General features: G+C 30.7%; 1 protein-coding gene across 1 annotated transcript; it reads right to left on the reverse strand.

Moving 5' to 3' along the window:
* Positions 1 to 12,315: 12,315 nt before the first annotated feature.
* LOC132935430 (zinc finger protein 512B-like) lies at positions 12,316 to 14,740 on the reverse strand. The gene is made up of 2 exons (XM_061001975.1): positions 14,583 to 14,740; positions 12,316 to 13,645 (listed from the first exon to the last, which is right to left on the reverse strand). Exons 1-2 carry the CDS (start codon positions 14,595 to 14,597, stop codon positions 12,695 to 12,697), a joined length of 966 nt encoding a protein of 321 aa, XP_060857958.1. The 5' UTR covers positions 14,598 to 14,740; the 3' UTR covers positions 12,316 to 12,694.
* Between the last annotated feature and the right edge of the window lie 480 nt (positions 14,741 to 15,220).

The raw sequence follows: 15,220 nt of genomic DNA on the forward strand, positions 1-15,220 counted from the left end.
ATCACATTTTTGATTTTAAATTAGATGTGCCCGAAATTAATACAAATGTAAATCAATTATTTCATGGGATCATCATACATTGCCTCCCCAACGAAAAGGGAAGTAACTCGAATTTTATCATTTTTCAGTAGAGCTATTATAAGGTTTAACTTAAATTACTATTAATTATCGTTTTTTAACGGTTTCTTTTCAAATGTTTATTTATATACTTTTGTTGTTTGATGAATATAATATTTTTACCATAATCTGTTGTTTTTTAACCTCCACAGTAGATGTATGATGGAAAATAAACTTAAGTTACTTCTTTTTTCAGGGGGAAAAAGTTATTTGGAGAAGTAACTCGAGTTACTTCTTTTTTTCTGGGGAAAATCATTTATAATAAAGAAGTAACTCGAGTTACTTCTTTAATCTTGGGTAAATATAGATAAGTACTAAAATAATAATATTTTCAAATAAAACAATTTTATTTTAAATTAACAACGTCAAGATTATAACAAACCAAATCATAAAAGCAACTATGAATTACTATGATAATACTATTAATTGGTTTGTCCTAAAATTTTATATTTAAAATATTAAGTTCAGCAAGCAACAGCAAAAAGTTTTAATAATGAAAGGAAGACAACATAATAATTAATAATATTAATATGACTATACCACGTGAACACAGTCTAGAGTTTAATTCGATTATGAATCGTATTATTATTTATATTATTACTTAGCTGATAACAACACTATAATCACTGCTATCATTAAAAACTATAAATAAAATATGCATTCAAATAATTAACAATAAATTATTGTATTTAAAAATACAAAAATGAGTTACTTCCATAATCTTGGGGAATGTTGATTTAAAAATAGAAATAACTTAAGATACGTCTTTTTTCGCCGGTAACGTTATCATATGAGACTATAAACATATTTTAATATTATGAATTCTAACCTCTCTGGAATAGTTAAGTTACTGCCGTTTTCGTAGGAGATAGAGAAAAAAATCCGTTATCAGATTTCATCACAAAGTGAAAAATGATTACATTCGAGTTACTTCCCTTTTCGTTGGGGGAATATGTTAAGTGGTGACTACGAAGCCGGTTACGTCGGGCGTAAAATTTGAAATAGATATACAAATTGTATGCATTATAATAATTAAAATATATAAAATGAATCAAAAAAGGATAATGAATTAGAAGAAAGAACTAAAAGTTCAAAACAAGGTTAAAATATTTATAAATATAAGTTATACCTATTTAACTATTGCACATAATAGGTAACAACTTGGCAACAAAAAACAGCGGTAAAACAGAATAATTTACACGACAACAGTTTTTAATTCAATTTATTTTGATGTTTTTGTTGTAATTAAAAATGATTAGATAACCATAATGAGTTAAAATCTTAATCAAATACTTAAAGTACCTACATTTTATATAAATCTGATAATATTATAATGTCTAAAATATTTTACACTTTGTAGAGTCTGCATAGTAGGTACCTACCTAATAACTTATTATTATAGCAAAATTACATTAAAAATACAACATCTAGGACGTTCCTAAATAGGTACCCATGTGATTTTTATTTATTAGATTCATCGAATTCATTACGTATTAAAATCCATTCGTATTCATTTATTCTTTCAATTATTAAGTTTCGTTACTTTTGTGTGTATTATGAATTTTTTTCCTTTTTTTATTATGTTTGTGTTTTTATAAAAAAATTTTTACCTATATTATATTAGCACTATCATTATTGGCGTATTATAAAACCAAATCGACGAGTAGAATAATATAAGTTCTAATATTTACTACGATAACCATAGGTGGTCTTAGGATATTTGAATTTAGAAAGGAATTTAGTCTCGTATACATTTTAAACGTAATATAACAAGCCCATGGATGATGGGCCTTTCGCTGATAAATTATTTAACTAACAGCTATTTTTGCATAACTCTGGCTTATCAAATCTATCCTAAGTGCACCTATAATTGTATGATTAATTTTAATTAATGCAATCTAAACTACGACCTGCAGCCACATCTTAATTGGTTGACGGAATATCACTTCACGCGTGAAACTTAGCACGCTAAGTACTGTGTTGGCAGCTATTTTAAGTCGATGAATAATAATTCGCAAAACTTGGATAACGTTTTAATTCTGAATAATGATAAACGCAAAAATTGTATAACGTTTTAATTCTAAATAACGATAAAATGCAAAAATTGTATTACGTTTTAATTGTAAAAAACATAAAATGGAATTTTTTTTAAAGTCGAAAATTGGGGTGATATCTGAGCAGCGAGCATACTTAAAAAAAATAACTCTGTATTCTTATTCCCAGTCCTTGATTGAGACAAAATATTACTCTAGGCAAGATTTCCAAAGTACAATACTATTTCATTGATTTGTCAAACTTTGTATAAAAGATTACATACCTACCTAACTGAACAAAAAATAAAATAACGATATAACTTATATGTATGTTATGTTGTTATTACTAATTCATTATAATAACCGATGTCATTATCATAGATTATAGACTAAATATTTTTGATTATAAATACTGCATGTTTTATAAGTTTTCTTTAAGCTTATCGATACAAATTTTTTGGTCGGTCCAACATTTTGAAAACAATAGAATGCTCATCATAAGTTGTTGTTGGGGGAAATTAAAAAAAAATGTGACCGTAAATTCACAATAATTTTTTATGAGCGTCTGAAGTTAAAATGTTGACAAATTTCATCAAAATTACAAAAATTAGTAAATTATTTCGAGTTAGAAATTCATAAAAATGTTCTATTTATATCGAAACTTTGAAAATTGTATATAAGATTGCCTTTAAGCTTTCTTACATAAAAAAAGTTCACTGAAAAGTAAAATTAATTTTTACGAACTTTTGATGCTAGACATTGGATATTCACTCGTAAATCAACAAATTCTCATACAACGATTTTCTTATTTTGTTGTTACTCAAAAACTAATAACCATAATACTTGAAATTGTCATCAAACGTTCATTTAATTATAATTATTTTCATAAGTACATTGCCTAGTAATGTTGTAATATACAGTAAATAATCTAATAAACATGTTGCAATTGATAAAACAAAATCATATACGATATACCTTTAAAATAGAAATAATTAATAATGAACACCATTTTTAAAAACTTTGGCATCAAAGCATCAGGTTTTTATCTTACGCCGCCGGTAAAAATAATTATAGTAATTTTTATATAGGTTTACATAGGTTTGTGGATACGTTTGTCGGATAGGACATAAGGTCTTATCAGCGATGATCAATGATTCCAATTGAGGCCAAATAAATGTACAGTGAAACCTCTAACTATCAGACACTCTCGGACCTCGGTTGCTGAAATTTCGTCCGTTATTCGGAGGTGTCCGAAATTCAGAGGGTTCAAATTGTTGAAAGTTTGCAGTTGGTCTAGTTCCCAAGAAAACGTCCACTATTCGGGAGGTATCCGCTATTCACTATTGGGAGATATCCATTAATAGGGAGGTTTCACTGCATACCTATATTGAGTATTGACTGTCAATATATATGTATATAATCATCATTAATATATTATACAAAAATGTAGGCAAACGGCCTCAATTTGTTATCACTTCACGACCGCAAAAATATCTATACCGGCCTCGATCTATGATGTTCCATCCATGTTTTTATTATCCATGAATAACACACAACGGAAGCGCGAATTAAATCCGTTTTTGTCCCGAGGGGGATTACTTAATTTTACCAGTAAGCTTACCAGTTTGGCCAGATTACCATTAGCTAATCCAGTGCCGTATTTCCCAGTAAACACTATAAGCTAGTACTTAGGGCGGCAAATAATTTTTAATATTACATTTTTATTATATTATGTAACTAGAACTAAAAGATATGCAACTAATTATAAAATGTTCTTAGACCAACGGGATTGTGGTAATATTTATATTTTATGTTTTCCAATTTCATAATCGTAGGGTTTATCGCCATATTATATAGCAATGCTGCATTATTTGTAAATTTTTCGTTATCATGTTGTATATCTACGACTTGACAACGGACAAATGGATACGACGATCGTAAAATAAGTCATTAATATAATGTGGGTTGAAATATTTTACCATACTGGATCGAGTGAAGAGTGAACGTGAAAAAAGATGCGAATTAGCACATTTGACAAATATGAATTTTTGACTAACTTAATACTACTTTCTACAGAAAAAATAACTCAAAAATGTGATAACCTTCAAGAATTTTATAACGATGATTTAGAAAAATCATTCGCTTGTGAATGTGTTCATTTTCGAGCATATCTTCAAAGTATAAATAAAAATATTGATGGAGTTATCGAATTATCAATACACTTACGTGGTAATAATTTAGATACAGCTTTTCCTAACGTAGAGATATTTCTCTACGTATATGTATGGCAATAACTAACTGTTCAGCCGAGAGGTCTTTTTCTACGTTAAAACGCGTAAAAAATTATTTGAGAGCAAATATGGAAGAGGATAAACTAAATTCACTGAGTTTATTTGCAATTGAAACTGAACTAGTGAACAAAATGGACTTCGATGCCATAATAGATGATTTTGCGACTCAAAAATCGCGCAGAAAGCCGATGAATACTATAGGCACTAACTATTTCATTTTGAATATAATAATTAACTATTCAAGTATTTTTTACTACCATGTTTTTTATCATTGTATTTTTTATCATATTTTTTACAATTAAGTTTTATATATGAATGTACATGTATGCATTTCTATAACAGCTGTATATTTTTATTTTACATCATTAAAATGTTAAGTAATAAAGGAAAAAACTATAATTGTATGCTTTAATAACATTTTTTTACTTTTTTAGACTAGAAAAATATTTATATTAAAAGGCGGCAATTTGTTTAGTGCTTAAAACGGCACAATGGTTAAATCCGGCACTGAGCTAATCATTTAAGTGGTAGGTATCTCCAAATACGATTTAAAGCTGGGGGGGGGGGGTCATATATTTTATATTTAGCCGGTATTTAGAACAAGAAAACTTTCGGAACACTATTGTTTATATTCCCGAAAATCATGATATATTATTTAGATATAAACTAAAATAAAAGTTATCTTACATTAAAAAAAAATAGTAACGACTCTAATAATAATTGCACCGAGTATTATACATCGATGATATTTGTATATATTTATTAAGTAGATATACCTACATAGTAAAATGTTACTTTCCAAACGAAGAAAGTTGGCAGACAAGCTGTCTAGTATCTACAATATGTAATTTAGCCGTAGTATTATTATAGTTATGAAATTATTCGTAGGTACTGTTGAATATATTTAGAAGAGTTATCCATATCCTATACTAATCCTGCAGAACGCCAAAAGTCTTAATCCCGTAAGTAATGCCATTAACTGCGGTTATTATATATTATTAGTTTCACGATTTCGGAAACGGGTAAAACTACGTTACCTAAATGGCTATAGGTACAACTACTAAACTACCTATATATAATACAATCAACCTTTACAACAAATTACCTTGTATTATTGATCATATACACTTCACGTTTAAACGTGTTGTTATACATGTTATTTGTTAGTAGATAGGTAGGTACGAGGTAGTTATATTATATATACCGTTGTTTTTATAATATTAAATATATATTATAAAATCAATGATATCTACCTATACCTATTATAGCCCTATAGGTATCGTATAATCTTATTTAAGGTCTACAGAAATAATAAACCTTGTAAATCAATAAAAGTTTCAATATCCAGATTAAATATTATACACTATAAGTACTTTGGTAGTTACCTACACTGTAATTTCTAGAAATAGGTACAAACGAAAAAGATATTAATATGTTAATATTGAGTAAGTAGGTACATAGAAAATGTAAAAGAGGTCCCTACATCCGCATGCGTTCTCTCAGTCTCAGTTAGTTTTGAAAAACTTTTTTAAAACGTTCTCATAGGTAATATGGTACCTACACTATAAACAATTTCCCGCCCCTAAAATTTGGCTCCCGGGGCACTTACCCCAATACCCTTAAATGCGCCACTGCCCCTAGGTTGCTATAAGATGGTTCGCGCATGAATTTCGTTTTGGCTGTCAAAAATCGAATATTTTTTTGTTTATTTAAACGGTTGCGGTTTAGTTAAAAGTGTAATATAATTATATCATAATAATAATATTATATTATAACTAGGTAGTAGAAATATGACATATACAAGTGTTAACAGATATTATAATATAACCATTAGGTATATATATATATTACTAGCTGATCCTGTGCACTTCGTTTCCCGTTAAATGTACCAACTCTATATGACTCAAACTTTGTTCAGTTCGTTATTTAATATTCGGTGTATGGTTTTCAAAATTTATCTTAACTTTTCTGTTGCCTGGAATAAAAATTCTGATTCGCAGCAGTATATTCTGCTGCGGTAGATCGCGAACCCAGTGCTGTTTGTACGTAAGTGTATGATTTAACTCTTAAGTATCAAAATTATACCAAGTTCATCGTATTCCACCTATGTTGGATTAATGTAATCAATTAATACATAATCCTAACCTAACCTAACCGTACTAAAATCCGATGATTAAAAAAAAACCAAATTTAACTCTTTTTAAATTAGTCTATCTTCTTCCCAGAGATCTGCACACAAACATTCATTTATACATAACATAATATAGCTGATCCTGCGCACTTTGTGGCCCATAAAAAATTACAAAAAAATTGTGATTGTTCAACTCCTTTTTGATGTAACTCACTGCAGTAAGTGCAACTCAGCCACCCTGGTAGGCAATGTGCGAAAATTCGATTTGATGCATGCTTGTACCTGATATGCCCGATTAACCAATAGCAACCAATAATACATAAACACGATTTCTATTAATTATTTCTCCTATAACCAATAGCAACCATATTTATAAACAAATATTTCCATCGTAAATCTCCAAATCCCTGTTTGAGCACTTCTATTAATTGGTCGTAGCGTGATGTTCCCCGATGAATATGGACTATCCAACAAAAAATAATTTTTCAATTCAAACCAGTAGTTCCTGAGATTAGCGCGTTCAAATACACAAACTCTAAAGCTTTATATATTAGTATAGCTGATATATACCTACCTAAATTTACTTATTTTTTAAATTTAAAATAAGACATTCCTAGTCTATATGCTAGACAGAATAATTGTATTATGTTTGTGGCTATTTTAACATGATAATAATTATGATTGTAATAAAAGTAATAATAATATTATAATAATAGAAATAATTAACCAATATATCGTTTTGAGGTCGGACGGCTGCGTTTCATGCGTCCTTGAGGCGGTGGTGCCGTGGAGGTATGAAGTACCTATATAATAATATGTAGTTTGAAGTAGATTGAGCCTGTTGATCTGGCTGGTATTAGGTTGTGAACTGTGAAAATTTGCAGCCAACGCGCTTATATTTGACAAGGCTGGGCATTAACGAGTTAAAAAGTTAAAGTTAAGTTAAAAAGTTAATTTTATTTTAACTTTTTAACTTAACTAGTTACTTTTGGCTTTTCATTAACTTAACTGTTAACTTACTAAATTTCTTTCTTAATTAACGTGAAATTAACGAGTTGATTTTTAATTTTAAGAAGTAAGTTAAGTTAACTAATTTTGTTTTTAATTTTATAATATTTCACTATTTTGTTTTCATGTCAAAAAATATGTATCGTAAATTGTTTAAAGCTAAAAATGTATATCATTAGAATCTAACTTATATGGAAATAGTGTATAAAGTATTAACCCTTTATCCTATAATTTAGTTTTGGGTTGGAAAAAAATTAAGTACGCTAGCGTTGTATAAACAAATTAACTTTTTTTTAATTTAATAAAAAGTTAACAAAAAGTGTGTATTAACTTTTAACTTAACTGAGTTAACCTATAGTTAAATTAACTTTTAACTTTTAACTTTTTGTTATTGGTGCATATTAACTTAACTTAACTGAGTTAAAAAAAATCATTAACTTGCCCAGCCTTGATATTTGAATTATTTTGATGTCTTTATGGATATGTTTATGTTACGTATGGAGCATGGTGCATTTGTTATAATTCTAATGTCTGTATGCATAGTCAATGTAAGTGTCACATAAATTGACTATGCATGTGCATAAAAACTTTGTTTTGGAAAATTTGGTTTTTTTATTGTGTATAGTTGAACAGTTAATAACGGTAGATAGGCATATTATAAAGAAAACATATATTAAAATCAAATAACTACTTATGAATACAACGATTACTTTTATGATTTTTATTTTTAGATTCTGAGCGAAGCGATGAATGTATTGATTTTATAATGATGTGTGTGTTTTAGATTCTGAGCGAAGCCATGAATGTATTGATTTTACAATGATATGTGTTTTTTTTTTGTGTCTTTCATCACCTTTTAGGACAGTAAAAGTGCTTGGAATTTCTTCAACAGTAACTTTTCTGATAGAAAAGTGAATCTAGTTGGTACTTAATTGTCCAGTAGTTTTCAAAAGCGGCGTGAGAAACAAAAGAAAAATTGAGGAAAAACGGGAATTTTTACGCAAAATCTGTTTTCGAGAAAAACGATTTTGGTTTTTGGTGTAACTCTAAAACAAATGACTGTAGGTACTTGAAATTTTGACTGAACGTTTATATTAGCATTTTCTATACACGAGAACATTTTGAAAATAATTTGACTCTTTTTGAGCTGTTTACAGACATTGTCAGTTTTCAATTTTTTTAGTTTTTTTTTCTACAAATATCAATAAAATTTTATTTGTTGGGTAAAAAAGCGTGAACATTTAATATAAGGCTCCTGATTTATCGTTCTAATAGCAGTTGAAAAATATTAAAAATACATAGGCACAATTTTTTTTTTATAAGCATTCAAAGTTCAAATTTTGACAACATTTATCAAATTTATAATTTAATAATTATTTTGTAGTTAAAAATTTATTAAATGTTCAACTTTTATAGCTAAGGATTAAAAATTGAAAACAAGGCTCCACTTAAATAGGTTATAATATATAAATTACTTTATTCACAATAATATCATCGAATATACTTGGTAATATCATAGGCTGACTGACCGTTTTCGCTCAGAATCGTTTTTCTAATACAATGATATTATATCATTGAATTCAAATTTAACACCATCCATTACAGTGACCCACTTGTAACCTACTGTACAGCCGAGTGACATCCACTTACCCACCTTTTTAATCATGATTTGCTTTCTTAATTCTTTGCATATTTTGAATGTAAATACATAAAGACGAATATTAATCTTACTAATATTATTAGAATTATGTAAACGGGATATAAATAGTTATATATATGTATACTTGAAATGACAAAAACAATTATTTGTATTTAATATTAAAATTAATGTAAAAATAGAAATTACTAATTGTTATTATCATAATATTATTATAATTTTTAAATTTAAATCATATTTCAATATTTTGGCTAACTTTTTATTTTTTATTCTTTAAAGACCGTTTCACAGCCGCCCAACTGCAGGACGGTGCGTATGGCTTCAAGTCGTCGGCACGTACCTACGAACTTAAAAAATGTTAATCGAAAAACGAGCGTTTGATACGCTCGCATACCATATGTGAAACGGGTCTAAAGGTAAGTGCTAAGAGGGCTATGATACCCAGGGGCGAATCTAATGGAGGGGGGGTAGGTTAGGTTATAATACCCCCCCCCTTAATAATTGGTTTCTTCACTTTTCAGTTGGCCATTTTACATTTATGAAAAACTCAATAACTGTACATAATGGCCAACTGATAATTTATATACGATTGTGATAGTGATATACTGATATTGACTAGAATCAAGGTTATTAGAATATAGTGAATATACTAATATTATTATTAGACTAACACTGTCTGGACTAGAATAATCAATAATACCTATTGTCTATTATCGGAAAAATGAGAATAGATATATATCAATAAAATGTTTTTTGCTGGATAAAAAAACATGAATATTTAAAGCAAGGCTCCTGATATATTGTTACAATAGCAGTTCAAAAATATTAAAAATACATACGCACAATTTTTTTTTATATGCATTTAAAGTTTGAATTTTGACAAAATGTATCAAATTTAAAATTTAATAATTTTTTTGTAGTAAAAAATGTATAAAATGTTCAACTTTTATAGCTAAGGATTGAAAATTTAAAACAAGGTTCCACGTAAATAGGTAAATATATAAATTACTTTATTTACAATAATATCATCAAATATACTTGGTAATAACTAATAACATAGGCTCCTCGGTACGCCCCTGATGATACCACGGTGAGGGGGTCACCTACATACGTTTTCCGGTCTTACTAACATAGCAAATTCGTGTTCAGTAGAACCAATTTTGTGTTGGTAGCTTTAAGTCTTATGGCCCGTTGCCATTTTATAAAATTAGAAATTTCTATATAGGTTTAAATAAAATTAAAAATAAAAGTTATTATTTAAAAAATAAAATGTTAATTTGTTTTTAAGAACTGCATAATATGTTAAAATTTTTTAAGTAGGTACCTATATAATACTCATAGTGTATATTTTATCAAAACTAACCGGTATATACGTCCCGCAGTAAAAATTTAAATTTCATATGTCTCCCGCAAGTTGAAAAACGTTGGGCACGCCTGCTTTAAGAGGATGTTACACGCCAACACCAGAGTTTGTGTATTTCTTCATTTTTGAAAAAAAACTGTAATTTTTGTTTACAACGATAAGTTTTAAACAAAATAAATTGTTTGAGTTTTAAACAGTGTAGGTATTTAAAATAAATGAATTGTAATTTACTTATATGCCAATATGCCTACCTACCTATTATACCTACTAGTAAATGTTTCACTGTTTATAGTTTATTTATTGCTTATTTTTAATCTTAAAAGTATTTCAAATGTATTTTAAACATTTTCTGAATGGATATTGTATGTGGACATTTAAATTTGGTAATTTATTTAATACAATTAAGAAAAAAAAATTAAATGAAGGACGGTAATAGATATAGTTATTAAATACTTCAACTTTTTCTAAAGGATATCTATTATTATTATTTTATTATTAATAATAAACCTAAAAAAAAACAACACAATATTCACTTGGATTTTACACTATCTTGAACATATGTTTTATTAGTTTTAAACAATGAATAAAACGTTTAAGACAAATATTTTAAATTCATGTATTTCAATCGTTTGTATTGTCTTAGATTATCAAATTTAATGGTATTATCTTGTCTGATTATAATATGCTAACATTCAAACGGTTTTATTCACTTTCTTATGATGATGGTTTGATTTATTTTATTTACCAATAAAAATACAAGTAACCTTGGATCTAAAACCAATACAATACCCACACATACGAGCTAAATAGAGAATTTCGTAAATTTTCATTGGTATTTAAATTTTTAAACGAGTTATGAGTATTTAAAAATATTGTAATATTTTACGCAGCAACTTATTTGACTATAATACTAGCTTAAAAACGATCAATAACAACCTACGAGTGGCTCTAGATAATAAGTAGATACTTTTGTCTTTAAATTTGATATTATGACTTTTCAATTGGCCAATTTCACTTTAATATTAAAACTAATGAAACTAAACGTGAACAGTGAACTGATGAACGTGTTTGCCTTGTTTCACCCTTGTATAAGACGAAGATGTGGGTGGGTCGTCGTCTTAATACCTATCATCTTATAGTAAATCTTATCGTCGATAATATATGTTCCTATTTATGTATTGTATACTTACTATGGAGTACCTACCTTATACTACGTACTTACGCATTTTAGTACAATAAATATTATCAAACGTTTTTTGAGAAAAAAATAAGGGTCACAACTCACAAGATGGCCCATGTGACTGGATATATTATTATTGATAATTGTACGCGTATGCAGTATGTGTGTAATGTATATAAATATACATATTAATATGTATATATCCATCTCACAACATATTGGTAATATAAGTTTAACATAAAATATCTACCTATAGGTAACCATTACCTATGAGTAATAAGTAATAACGATGTATATATATATATATATATATATATATAGATATAGATATATGTATCTATCATTAACATATTCGTTAATAAACACAAACAGCTATATTATTGTATTAAATTTTGTTTTTGAGTTTTATTAAGATAAAATGAAATGTTTGCTTTTGTATGCTGCACATATTATTAAGCATCTACATCCGCGTAACACTTAATATAACGTATGATAACAAAAATAATAATAATAATAATAATAAAAATAATAATAATGATGATGATGATATAATATATATATTAACTATAATTAATAAAATGAGTATAATATAATATAATATAATATATATATACGACCGACCGTGCTAAACCATATAATATATTATACATATACGTACACAGTATCATGCGAGGGTAGGTATGTGAAAATATAAAACGTTATCCAGTCAGTTCATATAATATATAATATATACATTTATATATACGTCAGTATAAAATTATAATAATATGATTTAATGCAGACAGTGTTCAAATTGTACTGCGTTGGACGGTGACGGTTGCTGGTGGGTGCGACGAGTGAGATTTTGTGTGGGTTTCGGATTCGGCGCGGTTGCATATTGTAATAGAGCTTTGTCGGACGCGATGTCACGATTTTTATTTCTTGTATTCGTCGGAGTGACCGTGTCCGTAAGACAAACCGGACAGCGATGATCCACCGTAAGAGGACAGGGATGAGAGTCCGTGAGATCCGTAGGAAGATCCGAAGGAAGATCCGTAGGACGGAGCGGAGTATCCGTATGAAGATCCGTATGACGGAGCGGAGTATCCGTATGAAGATCCGTAGGACGGTGCGGAGTATCCGTAGGAAGATCCGTAAGACGGAGCGGAGTATCCCAGAGATCCGTATGACGAAGCGCCAGAGTATCCTAGAGATCCGTATGATGAAGCGCCAGAGTATCCCAGAGATCCGTACGATGAAGCGCCAGAGTATCCGGAAGAGTAAGACGGTGCGATGACGGGAGTTGGGATGGAGACTGGCACGTGTTGTTGGATTTCGACTGGGTACGGTTGTGGGACGGCGTATGGCACTGGGCGGCTGACTGGGTATGGGACTGGGTGTGGCACGCTGACTGGCACGCTGCGTGGCACATCAACGGGGTATGGGCGGTCGACGGTGACCGGGACTGGGTGTGGCACGCTGACCGGGACGGCTCTTGGCACGGACACTGGCACGGGGTGTGGAACGGACACTGGCACGTGACGGGTGACTGGCACGGCGTACGGTTGTGGCACGGACACGGGAACCACCTGGTCGGATTGGCTCACTTTGACTGGTACTGCATGGGATGCGTAACCCGAACCGTAGCCGGATGACAAACCGTAACCAGAACCATATCCGGAAGACAGACCGTAACCAGAACCGTAGCCGGAAGACAAACCGGAAGATAGACCGTAACCAGATCCGTAGCTGGATGATAGGCCAGAGTACGCAGACGGGAGACCGTACGACAAATCGGCGCTACGTTTGTTAGCGGTCTTGGTGTCAGTAGTCTTGACTGTATCAGCCACGCAGAGACCGATCAATGCCAGACCGACGATGCATGCCTGAAAAAAGTAAAATCGTTCGTTGATTAACTAAAGTACTGTGGTTGTCTACGATCTCTATATAGAAGGAATGTACGTGTGAAATATATTCTGTATGATAATCACATGGACACGGCTGTGTTTGATTATGTTGTATCGGAGCTACACTTTATACCTAGGTATATTTTGCTACGTTGTCTAAACAAAATTGATAGAAAATAAAAACATTTTAATAAATAAGGTTAATCAGGATTTCCCAGTTCGAAGTTTCGCAGCAAATAATGTTATACACGTCCAAATTTTTGCATAAGTAGATCTCCACATCGCCGTCATGCACGCACTGGCGGCGATTCGATCGCACACAATTTAAAAGTCATACATATTATATAAGAGTACATAAAGTGTATATTATCCGCACACTGTCCCCAAAAACGATAAAAGACTTAATAGAGTGCCTGAGCTTTTTATTAAGGAACAAAAATGTGTCTACAGTTACGTTTAGTACTTTCGTGGTGGCCAAACAACAGGCAATACGAATAATAAACGACCTAACAGGAGAAACTACCACGCCTCGTAGGATATTCAGATTTTGATCATTTAATTTTTTATTTGAAAGGGGAAAACTTTATTCAGGTTGCAAAGAACTCCGATTTAAATTAACTTCAAATAATGTTAGAAAAATACTCAAAAATTTGTGCTCAATTTAGACGTTTATTACAACTTTTGAAAATAGAGTTTTTAAAATCGGAGTTTACGGCTACATGTATAAAGTCTTCATATTTAAAACAAAATAAAAATTTATCAAAATCTGACTATTTTACGAGGCTTAAGAGTTTTCCCTGTGAAAATGCTCTTAGCTTTGACTCGTGATCTAGCGAAGCGATCGACGACTCTTCTGGGCCCGTGTTACCCATCTGTGTACATTATTATGATAGTAATATGTGAGTTTCGGTCTTACCTTAAATTGAGCCATGGTGGTGGTGCTGTTGCAGACGAGACGATATAGTTGTACAATTTGTATTTTGTATCGGAGACTGCGATGGATCGTTGGAGTGAACTGATGCCAAATGGTCGGCCGGCTCTGGTTTATATACCAGTCGATCGTTCCCCGAAAATTGATAAATAATGGTAAATCGTCCGAACGCAATTTTCGTTTTTGCCCCTACCGCCGTCCGGTGACACTTTCTCCGCATCGAAAATCGGTCGGTGTCGCGTGTTTATTATAAGTATACAGGATTACCTATAACTACGTACAAATGTTTAATGTATACGTCGTTATTGCGAAACTCGTGCGACGGCTTTTTCGGGACCAGTTTTTTTTCCCGTCCGCAAAGAAGACGTCGTGTCGTATTAGAGATGTGCGAGGCGGCGGCATTCATATCGTCGCCATCCCCCGAGACGCGCGTTAAGCAATACCTACTTTATATTATTATTATTTTGTGATAGTCTTGATTCTCAGTCGATCTTTGCCGTTTTTTTTTTTCGTTATTATTATTATTTTTTTTATTATGCCACTTCGAAGCCACCACGGCCGCCGAGATTGGCTGCAAACGCATTCCTTTTGAAAACTATGCAGCAGCATCTGTGTCAAATAGC

The sequence above is a fragment of the Metopolophium dirhodum genome, chromosome 1, assembly GCF_019925205.1.
Source record: "Metopolophium dirhodum isolate CAU chromosome 1, ASM1992520v1, whole genome shotgun sequence".
NCBI lineage: Eukaryota > Metazoa > Arthropoda > Insecta > Hemiptera > Aphididae > Metopolophium > Metopolophium dirhodum.